This window comes from Quercus suber, unplaced genomic scaffold, assembly GCF_002906115.3.
Source record: "Quercus suber isolate HL8 unplaced genomic scaffold, Cork oak 2.0 scaffold_4, whole genome shotgun sequence".
Taxonomy (NCBI): Eukaryota; Viridiplantae; Streptophyta; class Magnoliopsida; order Fagales; family Fagaceae; genus Quercus; species Quercus suber.
Window position 1 is genome coordinate 1776875 of NW_027069470.1, and position 18030 is coordinate 1794904.

Sequence of the window (18030 nt, forward strand, 5' to 3'; positions counted from 1 at the left end):
CTACATCTTCAATTTGATCAACCCACACACCTTGTTGATCTTTTATGCCTTGAATAAAATTCCTTCGTCGCTGTTGTGAGGCTTTAGAATGAAAGAATTTTGTGTTCCTATCTCCATATTTTAACCAAGGCAGTCGAGAATGTTGAGCCCAATATATTTCTTGTTTAAGGAGAAGATCATCAAGTTGCTTACTTGCTGCCAAAAATTCAGCTCTGTTTGCCTCCGTGGGGTCACTGGAATTTAGCACTTCAAGAAGTTTATGCATTCTTTTAAACTTGGCAATCTAAGGATGTGTTTTGCTAGAGCCCCATGCTTGTAAATCTGCCCCGCAGCTCTCAATTCTGTTGCTGGTACTGGCTAAAGATGAACCTCCACCCTTGGTTTTGGTCTATGCCTCTCCAATCATTGCCTCACATTCATCCCATAATAATCATGCCTCTTCAAACTTGAAACCCCGTACCACTCTCCCTCTAAATCTCTTATCTGTCCTGGACTGCAATATAAGTGGTAGATGATTTGAAGCATGAGAGAACATATGAGTCACAGTGCTTGCTGAGAACTTGTCTCTCCATTCCCTGTTTGCAACAGCTCGGTCCAGTCTCTCTCTAGTGTTTACTGCTCCTGGTCACTTGTTATTCCAAGTGAATTTGTAACCATGAAATCCCAGGTTGACCAGATTGCAAAAATCCAAAGCAGCCCCGAAGTCCTCCATGCCTATGGTGGATGCTTAATCATCTTTTCTGATGAGTGTAGAAAAGCATTAAAGTCCCTAATACAGCACCATGGCCCGTCCATAAAAGAAGACAGATGCCGTAAGAGAGCCCATGATTTTTGTTTTTGACAAGCTTCCGGCCAGCCATAGAATCCAGTTAGGAACCATTCAAAACCATCATCCTCTATTACCTTTGCCAAAATATGATTCTGTGTGTAATTTATCTCCTCTAATTGGACCTCCGCTTTCCAAATCAATGCTAAACCTCCTCCAGAATCAAGCTTTTTAACAATCAACTTGTTTGGAGAAGGTAGTTCTCTACAATGTTTCTCAGACCATCTCTATCAAGTCTTGTTTCCATTAGGAAACACACAGTGGGAGCTTGATCCCTCACCAAATTGTAAAGGCTTCAAACTGTCCAAGAGTTCCCAAGGACCCAAGCCCTTGGCAGTTCCAACTTAACAGCCTCATTATGCTTGGCAAGGGTGCTCCAGCACCCCTGCCGTTTCATTTGATTGAGAGTCCTCACCAAACTTATGACGCTTCCTTGCACACTCCTCTTCATCCTTTTCAGCATCGTGTTGCATATAATGATGAATTTAAGTATTGAAATTTTAAATTTTGTTGTCTTTCCAAAATATTATTTTAGTGCAAGATGTGATATAATTGAAATTGTGTTTTGGAAACATGATTTCAATGCAAAATTTAAAGAAAGACTATTCTCTCAAAGAATTTTGCCACAATACTATTTTTAATAATTTATTATATTTTCCAACAAAAGCCCAATTAGATGCTATATTTTCAATGTGTCCTACGCCTTTTTCATTTGGAAATGCTTTTGTGTATCTTGAAATCGTAAATATGTGTATTTTTTAATAATCTTGTAATGGACCTAATGGTATTAAGGGCTCTTGGAATTGGCCTCAAATTAACATTTTAGTAGGACTATAGTCTATGAAGCACGGGTGCGTTTCGGGACTCGGGTGCGGGTGCGGGTGCAGGTGCAGGACTCGACTATTTTTGAAAACGGTGGGTGCGGGTGCGGCGGGAGTCGGCGATTAAAAAATTATTAAAATTATTTTTATTTATATTTTTAATATATTGCTAAGCATACTTTTTCACATTATATAAACATATACCAAATTTAAAAGCAATAGTAGATAATAACTAAAATATGATGTTCATAAATTAAATTCAACCCACAAAATTGAAACTAAAACATTCCACAAAATTGAAAGCTAATTTCAATTAATTTATCAATTTCAAGCCTAAATATCTATCCAATAATTATAATAATACTGTTAAAATAATTTTACTATTAAAATATTATTTAAAAAAATTACTATTAAAAACGCAGGCTCAATTTAAATATTAAAATAGTTTTATTATTCATATATTACGTGTGGGCCATAGAAATAAAGCTTTTACACCCAGTCACGTTCTAGGTTCACAAGACAAAAAGAAAGGGGGAATGGGCAGACTAACAACGTAAAGGCCAAGTATATAGTAAGTTAGGCAAAGTCTTGAAGAATTAAGAGAAATAGCATCTCGAGTTTTAGAAACTCGAGATCCATATTAAAACTCGAGTCTTAAAGACTCGCTTTGCGAGTGTTGTTGGACTGAAAATGCCACATGGATCTCGAGTTTTTGAAAATCGAGTTCTATGCAAAAAAAATTTATTTTGATCGCCCCTATAGTGGCGTTTTTAAGTCTTATGGTGACATTTTAAAGCTCTATAGCGGCGTTTTCCTTCAAATTTTTTATAAGTGTTCAATACAGGTTCAGGGAGCCCTATAGTGGCGTTTTTAAGCCCTATAGTGACGTTTTTAAGCCCTATAGCGGCGATTTCCTACAAAAATTTTTTATAACTCCATTTTAAAGCCCTATAGTGACGTTTTTAAGCTCTATAGCGGCGTTTATGGAACTCGAGTCTTTAAAACTCGATTTCCACGTGGATTTTTTTCCACATCACACTTATCCGCTGACAAATCGAGACTTAAAAACTTGATTTTTATCTTGGAACTCGAGTTTTAAACACTCGAGATGCTAGTTTTCTACATTCTTTTGAAACGTGACACCTAACTAAATTTTTTAATATTTGTTGTTATTTAGAAAAAAAATTCCAAAAAGAAAACATAAAACAAGGCAAGGAAAAAAACGAAGAAAGGAGAAGAAGAAGAAGAAGCAGTCGCCTCTGCCGTGGCCATGAGTTCGCCGGTTGAATCGCACAGAGAAGAGAGAGCACACCTGAAGCCGAGCACATCGCAGACTCGCAGAGAGGGAGAGAACAGAGAAGAGAGATGAGTTTCGGCTTAAATCGGCCATATCGACGGTTTCGGCTGAAACGGCCGATACGGACGAAACGGCCTGAATCGGCTTGAGTCGGCCCGAGTTGAGCCGCGTCGGCGCGAGTCAGCTTCGCCACGTGGCAGGATGCGGCCCGACGCGGCACGGACGCGCGGACAGCGGCGTCTGACGTGCGTCGCCGCGTCGGGCCACGTCCGTGCTTTCCAGACTATAGTTGAACTGTTGGGGTTGATTACAATGCTGAAATCCTAATCAATGCTTAATTGCCTTTATCTAGTTATACCAGTAGAACAGTAATTTGAAAAACCGAAGGGTTACACACTTATACTAGCAGTTAAAGGGTCTTTGTGTTTGATTGAATGATTGCAATCGTCTTTTCTTGGAAATTGTTTTTACAGCAAGAGTTGATTTATTTTTTGAGATGAACGATAGAGCAAGTGTTGATTTCTAGTTTGCTTGATGTATGTGTATATTACAATTTTAGTTATTTCAAGTAAAAACAGCTAGATTCTACTTTGTAACAACAGGGATATATGTCAACAAGGGAAATGTTATCCACTTTACTCGGGGAGAAGGCCAGGAAATTGGTACAGGAACTGGATTAGACCACATCATTGGGAGCTCATTACCTCAACATCCTTTGGACAATCCATGCCCAATATGTGGTGATGAATCAAGGCGTGATGGAGTCATCTCTTCTTGTATAGACTGTTTTCTTTCAGGTGGAGATCTTTACCGCTATGAGTATGGTGTCACACCAGCTTTCTTTCTTGCCAAAGCTCGTGGAGGTACCTGCACTCTTGCTTTATCTGAGTCAGATGAACAAGTTATTCATCGTGCCTTTTATTTCCTCCGGAAGGGCTTTGGTGTCTATCATGTTATGAAGAACAACTGTGAAGACTTTGCATTATGCTGCAAAACAGGCTTGAAAGTGATTCCTACTGTTAAAGTGGGCCAGAGTGGGCAGGCAGCATCCTTTCAAGCCGCAGCATCCTTTCAAGCTGCTGGTGTTTTCCTTTATGTACCACTTGCGTTTCTAGCCCGTTCTTCACCACTTGTATATGCAGCTACCAGTGTTGGCAGTCTGGCGGCAAGTTATGGCACATACTGTGTCAATCGTTATATTAATGATATTGGAGTTCGCCGAGATGTCATGAGAGTTGTTTTAGAGGAGTAAAAATGATATTCTATTTCCACCACCACATGCAGTGGAACACTCGCTGCACAAAGCGGAAACACAAGGTACCTTTCCCAGAGTAATAATCTTTTGGCATGCTCAAGAGTTGTGTGGTTTGCAAGAATTTGATTATTATGGTGCCAGTTGATGAGTTTGTCGTGCGACGAGCACAACCCAAATTATTTCAGAATTTGTTATGTGTGTGCGCTTTTAAGATATCAGATTTTATTTCTGAATTTTGAATTTAGCTTTTATTATAACTGAGGATTCTTTGGGATGTAATTGCGCCTTAATATAATCCTTGAAACTTATTAGAAAGATGAAATGGTTTGAGTGGCGCAATTTGAATAATTTTTTTTTTACAAGAGATGTTTCACTAATCTTGGTGGTGATTCTAAGCACCCTCGGGTGGTGAAGCCTAGTATTGGCAAGTTCTAGGAGGTCAAGCCTAGGACTTAATGTTGTTTCTCTTTTCTTTTCCCTTATTCTTATTTTCTAATCCCCACAGTTGTTATCACTTGATCTGAACATTCAATTAATCCCAACAACTAGACATAGAAAAACAGGTTGGGACCTGGATAACCCAACTTGAACATGTATATTTTTACCTGAAGTAAAAACGAATTCACTCGTGACCTGACACATTTTTTTATTTTAAAAAAATTGTAAAAAAAACTAAATTAATAGTTGATTTACAACAACTCAAAATTTTGAACCAAATTTTACAAGAGCCCCAACATCTCAACACAACCAGCAACGTTATCAACAAAAGAGAGTGAGATAGAGATAAGCCAGCAACCGAGTGGGGTAAAGAAAAATCTAGCCGTGGCTTTGGATCATGGTAGATCAGCCATGGGTTTGCTGTCGTAGAGTGAGATAGAGATAAGCCAACAACTGAAGAGTGTAAGATAGGGAGAGAAATCCAGTAACACTTTTTGAGGGTGGGTTTGGTTTGTTACTGCCGTGGATTGACCTTGATCTTAGCTTGTCCCTCTCCTAATTTTGGTCTTTTATGCACAACCAAACACCACCAAGAAAAGAAAGAAAGGAACCTTCCAACTTCAAACCTATAACCTGAATCTTTACAAAAAAAAAAAAAAAAAAAAAAAAAAAAAAAAAATCCAAAGGCATATATCTGCCTCGAGTATGCTACGTCTTCCTAGATTTCTTCCCCAACCCATATCGTCCCTCAATGAAAATCACACCCAGCTGACCTGATGCACTTCACTTCTTCTCCGTTACACACTTACACATATTCATCCATCTGCATAGAAGGCCTGGTGGTTCAGGTGAGGTTTGGCACTTTATAAAGATGTTGCATCTAAAAGTTGTTATTGTAGTGTGTTTCTTTTGTCTTTTATACATTGATTACATTTTTTTATATTTTTATTTGATAAAAAAAAGAAAGAAAGAATTGAGGAGAGATGAGAAGAGAAGAACAGGAGAGCGAATTTACTGGTGGACTGCAACTGTGACACAGAAGGGATCGGGCTCAGCTTGAAATTGTGTAAATTTGGTTGCCCAATTCCTAATTTAAAGCACTAGCTTTTTTATTCTTGTTATATTTGATTTTGCTTAAAAATGTGTTTTTCTAATGGCAAATGGAGAAGTGGGTTATGGAAAGTTAACAGAGTCAATATCAAGTGGGTAAAGTGTTAAATTTTAAATCATGGATAGACAAAGTAAAAATAGGCCTAACTACATGTAGGTTTACTATAATTTGCCCTTTTTTCTTTATCAAATTACATATCCAATAGGACATTTGCAATTTTGTTTTATGCTATTTTTTTTTGTTAGAAAAATTGGGATTTGTATAATTTTATAATTATTACGTATCAATTTGTTGAATAGTGCTCTTTCTTGATATGAGTGGTTTCAGGGTAATGCATTTCACATCAAGTAATTTGTTGCATGCCTTACAAAATGGCAAATACATTTAAAAAAAAAATCATTTTAAAAAATACCAATCGACCAAACCTGAAAACGACTTGCAAACAACTCATCAAAGCAACTTCCTTTCGAAGCCTCCTTATTACAAACTCGTAACCGACAATCACCTTCATCTAACCCAATTTACTCAAACTAACCAAGTCCATGCCAATCCGAAACCCATTACGCCCAATAAACACCATGCTCGAAACCCATATCAAACGTGACCCATATGGGCAAGACTCATGATAATCCTCTAACCAACGGCCCCAGCTACCACCGCCATTAACCACAAACAACCTCATCTTTTCCCACTTAACCCACCCCCAAAAATAGCAATTCACATCGTAGTTGCCATTTGACTTAGAACTCCACATTCCATTCTTAATCTACTAGGGCCTAACCAATGACTAGCCAAGCTCAGTACTATTGAGGCATTGAACAACCTTGCATAGTCGACTGCTTATACTACGATAGCACTGTCGCAAATGAAATCAAAATGGAATTATGAATGGAATGTCTATTAATATGTATATGTCTATTATGAATGGAATCAAAATTACTATACATTTAAAAAGAGTAAGTATCACAATATTATTAGATAACTATTCTCAACATAAAGTATATTTTAGAACTGATCATATTGAATTGCTTTGTTAAAATGTTTACAATATATTTATAATGGGTATAATAAATTATGAAAAATATACGTACATTGTTCCAACTTTTACCATTTTCTAATCACACTTCTTGTGTTTTAATATTATTCTAATAAGAATTATTTGATTCGGAATTGTTTTAATCATCACTTTCATCCACTGTTCTCGAAATATTATCATTAGTATTCGCAGTACTTAATTATAAAGCAAAGTATGTGGTGTAAACCTTAAAGAAAGGTTTACTTCATTATCTTTTTTAGAATATTTTAAATAATTAATTTTCTAGTTAGATTAAATTACATCTAGTTTAACATTAAATAATGTTACACCACTTAATAACTTTTATTGAATTAATATTTTGAAAATCTCACCGTTAAATTATATTTTCTCAATATTTTTAACACTCATGTCAAATTTTTTATCAATAAGATGTTATTTGCTTTTTGATCCATAAACTCATTTTTTACGTATAATTTAAGTATGAAAAACTTAAATTTAAACATTTTAGAGCACTTACATCAGTTACTATATAATAGAAAATTGTGTAAAATTTACTTAGTTTTGCTTAAAATTGATTCACATTAGTCATTATATAATTATATATATTTACAAATTTGTTATTGTAACTGTGTAAATTTACATTGACACTATTTATTTTGCATTTAGTTTTTTATTCTTTCTTTACGTATTCCAAGGATGAAGGAAGAAAAAGAATGGTGATTGTTGTGTGCGAAGAAAGAAAAACAATTAAAAAAATCAAGTAAAATTGATATTTTAATGAAATATAGTGTACAATTGATAATATGATGTATGGTATTTTAAAAAATGAGTGTGTACAATAGAAAAAATAATTTTTTAATGCTAAAATAGATATAAAGTTTTGCACGAATTCACACAAATACTCTTATAAATGAGCTATCTATTGATTTTTAATCTATAATCTATGGGTTATGTTAATAGATGCCTTAAGGCAATTGTTAATAAATCACACTAGGAAAGTTTTGATACTACTTTTATGAGAAATACACACACTATAAAACCGAAACTTTTGACTTTTTTTTGACCTCAATAGAGTTTAACACTTAAGCTTTGTAGCTCTCACAATTTTCCACATCAGCATTTTTATTTTTATTTTTTTAATTGAATTTAGATATTGTTAGGTTTTAAGTACTTAGGAACTTATGTATTAGAACTCTAATGTGTATTGTTAGCAAACCATGATCAAAACAAATTGTTTAGTCTTATTTAGACTTCTCAAAGTTGTGTCTTTTATGTAAAGTTGGAATTGAGTTGATGCAGAATTTTACTATGCATTTCGGCCTGGCTCGATTGATCGAAGCTTAGGCTCAATCAATCGAAAATCGGGCAGAATGCATTTTTCTGCAGAATTCCAACTCAGCCCTATCTCATTAAAACGTTTAGGGTTTTATGTTTTTGCCTTAGGTATATAAGGCAAACCGTAGCCATGTTTTAGATGTTACTCATATTGCGGTTTGTGTAAATCTCTTGTGAGATCTGTGAGGAGCTTTCTTTTACACAAGTTTAGGATTATCAAGAGGAGATTTGTTCAAGAACTTGATGATCATTAGTTGCTGCCATGAGAACTTAAAGATACACAAGCGGGTCTGCTTGTACTTGTTGGAGAATCCAAGAAAGAAGGAGTCCATGGTCTCGGAGATTGCATGTAGTCGTGTCAGTAAGTTTTTACTGGTGGGTAGCAATAGAATGTTAGTAGTTTAAATTCTATTGTAAAACTTCAATTCTTTCTATAGTGGATTTGAGTTTACCTTGAGGATAGCTAGGTTAAATCCTCCCCAGGTTTTTTACCCGTTTAGTTTTCCTAGGTCATCATATCTTTGTGTTATTTATTTTTCCGCTGCTATGCATGATATGATTGTTTGATTGTGATAACTTAGATTTGTTTAATTTGAACTAAGTAATAACTTGGATTGTTAACTAGGTTAATCCAATTGTGTTTTAAGGGGTCTAAAAACAAACAGATATCATACCTGACTGACTCATGAAAAAAATAATGGGTAAAATTAAGGATAAGTGGAGAATAATATTTGAAATTTGCCCTAAACCAAAGGGTAGGTTAATACAACATTTTTAACTTTAATTTATGTTAGTTTGGTCAAATGAATTGCAAGGGGGGAAAATATTTTTTTTCCCTTTAGGTTTGGAGGAGAGTGTCATTTCCTCAAACCTCATGGGAGAGGAGTGTAATTTGCACAAAAAATAAATTATACCTGACCTATGGTATTATGCCACTCATTCTCTTCTCTCCGGGTGTCTCCATTCTTACCATTTCAATCGATCTCTCTTTTCTGTTTCCCATGCTCTCTTTCACCATCAAATACAAAAAGTTTTCTGCTGAAGCCAGTCTCCTGAGTAGAGCAAATTAGCAAGATCCGATTCTTAAAGCCATCTTTTCAATTTTGACAGTTCTTTATAACCTATCGAACATGTTATATATGGTTCTTTTGTAGAATTGTAGTCATATATATATATATATATATCTGTTTCCCATTTAGATTTCTAATCATTTGTTATTTTTTATGTTTTATTTAATCATTAGGTATCCATGCGATGGAGGAACTAGAGCATGACTATGAGAAGAAGAATGCAAAACCACTTCAATCTGCATATTTTATCATTTTAATGAGAACCAAAAACAATCACAATGAAAGGTTTTTCTCATCAAAGAGGAGATATGCAAAACTTGCAACCTATGACTTTCAATTCTTTTATTCATAACACGTATTAAACATTGACTTTGTTATCATGCGATTGTTCATAATTGCCAGCTCATTCTAAGAATTCTTAACATGTATTAAAACACTGTCTTTGGATGCTAATGGTAAAAATAAACTAAGTGGATGCGTTTTGTGTTGGTGTGGGGGTGTGTGTTTCAAACACTTTTATTATTATTTATTTTTTAACTATTGGGAATTTATGAGTAAAATAGCTGTTGGAAAATAATGAGAAAAATAGCTGTGGGGCAATAATAAATAACATAACGGTTGGGCTTTTATGGGTTATTAGTGACCAATAATTATAGACCATTATTGTCATGAATAGCCTATATAATGTCCATCATCACACCATTTCCCATAAGTCATATTTTACTGCTCTATAATTAGATATACACAATTCTATTATATTATTTTTCCACATATTTTTCTATAATCATATTTTTGTTTAGAGGAAAGGTAATAGAGGGTTGTTCTTGAACCTCCGTGAATGGAAGTGCGTCTATCATGAAGGTTGACACTATAGTCTAATCTTGGGGGGTTGTTTGGCTAAGAGAACCAGTTGCACAAAGTTTTACTTCAGGTGACACAAATCAACCTTTCAAGACAATGTTTTTGCAGTGTGATTCTATAGCATTGTGAGATTATTCTAATCTATCCTTATTTTATGTTCTTGCTAATTATTTAGGATATTATTTGCCATATCAAAACTTGTTTATTCATTAAAATATTTATAACAATCTTAAAGGTTGATTTTCGTGTTTCAAAGTGGATAAACAAGTTATTGATTATGAAATTTTATATTGTCGTATGATATTATGTTTGTAAAGAAAAAATCTTAGTAGTTATATTCTTAGATATAATTATTTATATCTAAGAATATGGACGACATGATGGCATATGATCTAACAATTATGAGAACAACGGATGTGTTAGTTGAGATGTTTCAGTTGAAGGTGTCTAGGACAAAGAGATCAACTAATCACTCTTTTATTTTATTGTCCAGAATCAGTAGGAAATTTTAAGTTTTCCTTGTGAGAGGGGAAATCAACTATTTGAAGTTCAATGTCGCTGGGATGATGCTCTTCATTTTATCTGTCAATTTGTCTTCTCCTATACATTTTCTTGAGGAAGATCAAGATTTGATTTGATTTGTTATATGCCCTGAACACATAAATAGCCTGTGAAAATAAGAAGCATTTCAAATTTTTACTTCATGATGAAACAACTTTGGTGCAAAGTAGCAAACTAATGAGGGCTCATGGGGGATGAGGCAACTTAATTCCTAAATGCTGTTTGCTAGGTGATTACAACTGACACTTGATAGATTAGCAGACTGATGAATTTGATAAGAGGAGCATTTGTACAAAGAATGAGAGTCTGTTTGGTACTTTTGTTTAAATAAAAGTTTTCGTTGTTTAAACATCAGTATATGTATTTTCATAACACTTTTTCACCCATACATATTTTCACAACCTTTAATCAACGTTACTAAAAATCTCTTACCAAACGGTCTCTGAGTTAATTGGATTACCAACTTCTTTAGGATTGGGGTCGTGATTGCTTACTGCTGGGACACTTTCTGCTTTTCCAGTGAGATTTTTAGACTTTTACGGGTATGGCCAAACAAATAAATACTACCAGTTCAGGGTCACTACCTTTTAATTGAGATGTGTAGTTCCACTAATACCAAACCAAAGTCTATATTTAAAAAAAAGAAAGAAAGGGCTGCCCTGTAGGAAGTCGGATTTTGTGCACGGAAAAAATAATTTGTCACCTTGGAGATATGTGCTTATACCTGTTCATCCCAAATATAATGCGTGAATTTTACCTAAAATCTATTATTAACAACGGTAAAAAATTCTACTCATTGAGGTCAAATCACCTAACATAAATGTTACGTGAGCACCACATTTTCACACTTAATTCGCTCCGATCATTTCTTTGTTAAATGATCAAATTGGTCCTCGAAGCGAATTCCCCGACTCCTGATGGACATTGATGGGGTGAGTGGTTGATTTCTAATAACTCCGACCCATTATTAGGGTCCGTTTGGTATATGTGTTTAAATAACAGTTTTCAATTTTTTTGAAAATATGTGTGAGTGAAAAAGTGTATAAAAATACGTGTAATGTTGTTTAAAAACTGAAAATATGTATTTGAACTCGCGTACCAAATGGGCTAAAGGGTTGACAAAGTACTTGCTAAAATAAGGAAAAGACCCTATTAAGTTGGGCCTTAGTTCGTTGTAGTAGATATAGGGTCCGTTTGGATTGGACTTATTGTTGCTGAAACTGAAAACTGAAAACTGAAAACACTGTAGCAAATAAGTTGTAAAAACGTGGGTGATTAATTTGGTTGAAAGCACTGTAGCTCAGCTGAAAGTACTGTAGCATATAAATACTAAAATTTTACATGCTGACCTCTCTTTTTTTCCACTCCTCACCCTAGCTAAGCCTGTGCCTTCGGAGAGTTCCACGCCCACCAGAGATTGATGAAGGAAGACCTACATCGGTCCGACACCGGTAAAGAGCCCAGGTGAGAAATCCATCTTTTGGAAGCCAACCCCAGTCCGACGCCGGTGTATTCTCTTCCTTCCAGAAACCCATTTCACCCTCTTCCCCACCGTCCTTCAAGCTCCGACCCATGACTCCTCTCTTCCCATATGGGAATGTAAATTGATCGATTTTTCTAGTGCTAGTGCTATCTGCAATGGATGTCATATTACCCAGTAGTCAAGGTATTTTTTTCCCCCTTTCCAATCGATTTAATTCCATAAATGTTGCTCGGTTTTTTGTTTTTGTTTTTTTTTTTTTAATTTGTTTTTTCCCAGTGATAATAAATCCATTGGTTTTGTTTTTTGCAGTGCCCACATTTTTCCAAGTTTCAGTTAGCCATTGAAAGTGTTCACAGGGCTGACAATGGTTGCTCAGAAAATGTAATGTTTCTTTGAATCTCCCTGTTTCCTTTGACAAAAATTATGCATCCTGTAGTTTCAGTTATCCATTTGTCTCACCACTCTCCTACACATGACAAGAGGGATTAGTGTGTACTTGCTAATGATTCGTTGGTGCATAAACACGTCTGAGTATTAATATTTTGCTAATATGGGGGGAGTTTTTGTCTAAAGTTGTCCTTGTTTTAGGTGTTTCTTTAATTTTATTTTTTTACATATATTGTGATCCCAAATATTCTCAACAAAGATGTTAGAATTGTGAATGCCCTCTCTTTGTCTGATTTTCAATTGTGGTGTTCTTCATTCTGTGCTTCAAATGAAGAAGAGTTTTGCACTTTGATAAAAATGCACTTTCCAAGTAACAGAGTATTGCCCAACTTTGTTGAGTGACTTGGCAATGGAAATGTCATTTTTTATTCCAGTCCTTGAACTACAATGATTTATGTAGTTTCATTGCTTTCTGTCCATATGTCATTTTCAGGCAGTGATCTCTATTATTGCTGTAATAAGTTAGTTGACTCCTCTAGCATAGAGATAACCAATTGAATCATTTGTGTTATTTCTTGTGATCCTAGGAAAGCGTATTTAATATTGTGTGACTTGATTTCTTGTTTTTGTCTTGAAATTTGTAGTAGCTGACATTAGTTTCTTTGTGAAGGTTGGACACTCTATTGGTTCATATATATCTATTGATATGTTCAGGAGATCCTCAGAGAAGGTGGTGTCAACTTTTGGATGTTATATAAGACTAATTGTGCTACTACTCACAGTAATGATATTAAAGTGTTTTATAAATGAAAAGAAAAGCAAAAGACTAGAAAGGGGATTTTTACAATTTTGTTTGGGATCTATGTGGGGAAAATAAATAGAAACATTTATGTAATCTATAAATCTTTGTGGTAATCTGTCAAAGTTTCTCATTGTATGCAAATATCCTTAGATTGCCTTGTTTTCAAGGTCTTGTATGGATGCCAGAGAATAATCATATTCCTGTGGTGGGGAATGTGTCCATGACAGAAAATGGTGGCCATCATCGATATCGATGATAGAAAATTAAAGTGGCATCATTTGATCCTGAAAGCATTTTCAATCCTTTTATTATGAGTTCTATTTTTTTTGTGATTTATTGCTTTTTCTTTATTGGGGGATCTGGATGTGTATAGTGTATACACTTTTTTTTTTTAATGAAGATTATAACTGTATTTGCATACCTTTGTCCTATGTAAAATTCCAAACATGCCCACTATATGAAATTGTCAATTAAAGGACTCTTAATACCCGTTGTTTTTGTAACTTATGTCATGTCTTGTTGCATTTATTCAGTAATTAAATGGTATTCTCTTCATTTTTGGCTCAGGGGTGATGAAGTGTATTTTAAATGGGGTCCTTCAGCAGAATGACACCGTGTGCATGAGCCTATTCAAGCGTGCATACCCCAAGTGGCCAAACCATCGCTCTCCGATTCTTGATGCCTGATCAACTGTGGTTGGTGACCAATCCTGTATAGTTGAGTCTGGAATTTGGAAGTAAGCCATGCTAGTGCTGGGAATGAAGCTTCTGTGGTTCATAATGTTGGTTCCAATTTCATGTTTGCTGGTAACCTTGCGTGCAGTTGGAGTGACATGGGGTTCATTGCGCCTTCTTTATTTTAATTTCAATATTGGTTTCTCTTTAACATCTGTTCTTTGAAATGTAGAACTTAAAATTTATAGCAATTAGCAAAAGGCAAGAGAGACTAAGAGAGAGGGAATTTCCATGTCTTTTTTGTTAGTGCGTATAGTTGCAAAAACATTTGTTACCGTAATAGAACGTTTATGCAGCATGTCATTCCTTAAAATGTTCAAGAGAGTGCGAAGTAGCAAGTATGCGTTTTTGCGAATGATTCATACATGCCTCTATATTCTGTTGTGTCATTTACTAATTCCTAAAGGGCGTGACACGTGATGGTTGTGGATATTCATTGATATTGGGAAATCTGCTGTGGCATCGAAATGCGTTTAAAGATTTGAGTTTTAGTTTTTGGTTACGAATAGTTGCCTTGATACCCCATCTCTTAATTGCTTGCTTTTCATGTAAACCATTGTTCTTTCAGACTGATCTGTTGTCTATAATTGAGGAACTTCACTGTTTATTTTATCAATTAATACTTGCAATATTACAATCATTCAAGCACCACATGCATTTTAATCATTGATACGAGATCTACTTTACTTAGTCCATGATTATTCGCAGGATGCAAATGCTACAAATGGTGACAAACCTTTAATACTTTAATGCGTTCCTAGTCTATGCTTGCTTAATTTTACCTAACATTGAGTTCTTTTGCACTGTTATATCAGGGCGTGTGGATAATGTATATGGTGACCGCAACCTTGTCTGCACCCTTCTCCCAGCATCACATGTTGAACAAGCACAGCAGCAGCCACTGCCTAGTCTCCTCATCATGCAACCTTGTTTGCACCCTTCTCCCAGCATCACATGTTGAACAAGCACAGTAGCAGCCACTGCCTAGTCTCCTCACAAGCACAGTAGCAGCCACTGCCTAGTCTCCTCATCATGCAACCTTGTCTGCAACCCTTCTTCCAGCATCACATGTTGAACAAGCATAGCAGCAGCCACTGCCTAGTCTCCTCATCATGCTTCTTGCTGCAATGTTTCTCTATGAAACCGTTCACATCTCTCTCTCATTGTATATAAATATTTCCTTGATTAAGTCTTTCACAGCTGGTGACATTCATTTTCCTAATACCATATTGATAATGATCAGCTGTTTTAATAACAATTGCTGCTGATTGCAACCCAAAATGTTGTAATTATAATTTACTTCATTCTCCCTCCTTTTTTGGGTCTTAGCCAATATTAAACAGAAGCTAAATGCTCAACCTATGTTAATAATACTTGTAATTCATAGTTCCCAAAGCCAAGTATTGGCATGGATAAGATACTAATCTACTACTCCAGAGTCTTTAATTAGAATGAAAGGAGGAAAAGTGTCTAAACGAACTGTAGCTACTGTTGGTGGCTGAATCTATTTGGATCCTCTGCCAATAGGCTCTGCTTTGATAGAATATTCTCTATAAGGTATAAACGACTTGTGACCAAAAAGCAGCAAAAAAATTAATAAAAAAATGTTGCTGTAAAAACTCTTGAGATTGGACCATCTCTCCAAACTCAACTCCTCTTTACCAAACATAGGGTTATCTTGAAGCTCAAGCATCACATCTGCACTTTGTGCCTGCAAATATCTTTAACTGAAATGGTTGTATAATTGGCAATTTTTTTTTTTAAATTTTAATTTTATTTTAATAATTTGCTAACAATTACGGTGGGGGGATTTGAACTTGGGCGATCCCTTCCCCAAGCCTATAGTTTACTTTGTTAAGTTTTAAATTATAATGATTAGAATGTATCAAAACTATAGGATATATATATTTTAATATTTCCAACTTTTGTGGTTGTAGTCCCATCACAGTGTATCCATACACTAAAATGTCTAAATATCATAATATTCACTTTAAGACGAGACTTGAACAAATTTTTAAACCTTTAGGTTCTTCAAAGTATTCATTCTCTCGTTGCTTCCATTCTAGTTCCTCTATACAATCAGAACCACCACCACCTTGGATGTTGTCATACCACTGCATTACCAATACCACCACCACCTTGGATGCTGTCATACCACTGCACTACAACCATTACGACCATTATTGCCATCACCACTACAAGAACTATACCAATAAATGTATATCACTGCATTCAACTTAAACTTTTGACAACTTACATTAAAGCAATTGTAGGGACTGATGGTATCTGTTTTCGAGTTTCAGGTCACGAGTTGTAAGTGTTGCACTTTAGTCTCATTGTGGCATCATTGGGTTCTATGTAGTTTTGTTACTACCCAATGATTGTTGCTGGTCTATGAAAAACTAATAGGTGACCCAGTATTTAAAGCATATATTTTTAATGTACTAGTTATTTGATAAGTAGTTTGTTATTAGTTAATCATGTGTTCAAATAGGTGCAAGAAATTGGTGCTTTGTCTTATGGTTTTCCTAATGGTTTTTCTTGGACATCAGTGTGAATTTGCTCGATATATGCAATGCTTTTGCTGTGAAATCTCAAGGGTGAACCAGGGCCATCTCTTGCTTCAGTGTGTGCTGCACAATTTGGATTCCAGCTCTTCAAAGCAGTTTATCAAGGCTCGATCTTCACTTGATGCATGGAGACAGCATATTAGTTCAAAGAACCCTAGAGTTGAAAACCGTTCCACCCATTTCGAACAAGCTTGTGGAATCACTGTCTCACCCCAAGGTTAAGAACTCAGCCAAAGGGAAGGTTTTAATGCGTGCTATGTATGGGGTTAAGGTGGAGACAGTATTTATCTGCAGTGTCTTTGCTTCAGCCTTCTCCGATTTTGCTGTGAAGTTGTTTGATTTGAATGTTGATGACAAATATTTGTGGGCACAAGCTTTGACCGGTTTGCAAACTAGCATTAATAGCAAAATTAGAAATTTATATTCAACTGGAATATTTACAGTTCGAAAGAGCTCGAGGCAGTTGATACAAGTGTAAAGAAATTGTATCCCATGATCCAAGATGGTGTGGACCCTATTGAAGTGGAAGCATTCTAGAATTCCGTTTCAAATTTGGCAAGGAGAGCATAGGGACTTTCAGGGGGACTAGATCTTCTTACAAACCAATATGATGACTTTTTTGATGTAGTTTTAATTGGGCGTGATGCTTTGCTCTGTAATGTTAGAGAGAGTGGTACTATCTCTGACCCAAAGCTAGGTTGCAAAGTAGTAGAAAGAGTACAATCTTAATTATTGGGGGTAGCTAAAATTTGTTTAGGGTTTGATGTAGATTCTTTTGTATTTGATATTATTCTATTGATTCTTTTCTATTTGATATTATTCTGGCTAAATGGCACTTAAATAAATCACATTTGTTAATTATGTCATTTATTTGGATTATTTTACAATCTATTTGGAGACAAACTATTTGTTTTTGCCTTTATTATGCAAATTTATTTTACAAGTCATTGGAAATTTGTTTTGAGTGTTCAATAAATCTCTTAACACTAACGTATCATAAATTTGAGATGCGAGAAGTGTAGTACAAAAGTGATAATTGGCCTTAATTCTACTTGTGAAAATAAACACTCTATGCCAACAACAAAACACTCTTTTGTGTGAATTTGGATAAACAATCAAGTGTCCTGAAAGTTTCTAAGATACATATTTAACACTTCTTATGCTTCACAACAAAATAAATCCACGAAGTTTGTGAACCATCAGTTATGGTCCCCACAAAAATCAGTCATCGTCCGCACATATCGATGTTGTGATATCAATACGAACTTGTTTCATCTCAGGTTCGTCCAAGACTGAGACTGCTTCTGCCAAGGCATCATAATGACCTCTGTCACTATCAAATGATGTGCCCCCTGTAGATCCTGAACATGAAGATTCATTGTTTATCTCATGTGCTCTAACGATATTGTGAAGAACCATTGTCGCAACAATGATCAAGTTTTG

The 18030-nt window shown here is 35.3% G+C and overlaps 1 protein-coding gene and 1 pseudogene across 1 annotated transcript; both read left to right on the forward strand.

Annotated features, from left to right (window-relative positions):
• The first annotated feature begins 655 nt into the window (after window positions 1-655).
• On the forward strand, window positions 656-4486 carry LOC112006633 (protein LEAD-SENSITIVE 1-like). The gene is made up of 2 exons (XM_065770276.1): window positions 656-667; window positions 3504-4486. The coding sequence occupies exons 1-2, from the start codon at window positions 656-658 to the stop codon at window positions 4194-4196; spliced, it is 705 nt and encodes a 234-aa protein (XP_065626348.1). The 3' UTR covers window positions 4197-4486.
• A 12066-nt stretch (window positions 4487-16552) lies between these two features.
• On the forward strand, window positions 16553-17427 carry LOC112006634 (protein BPS1, chloroplastic-like; annotated as a pseudogene).
• The last annotated feature ends 603 nt before the right edge of the window (window positions 17428-18030 follow it).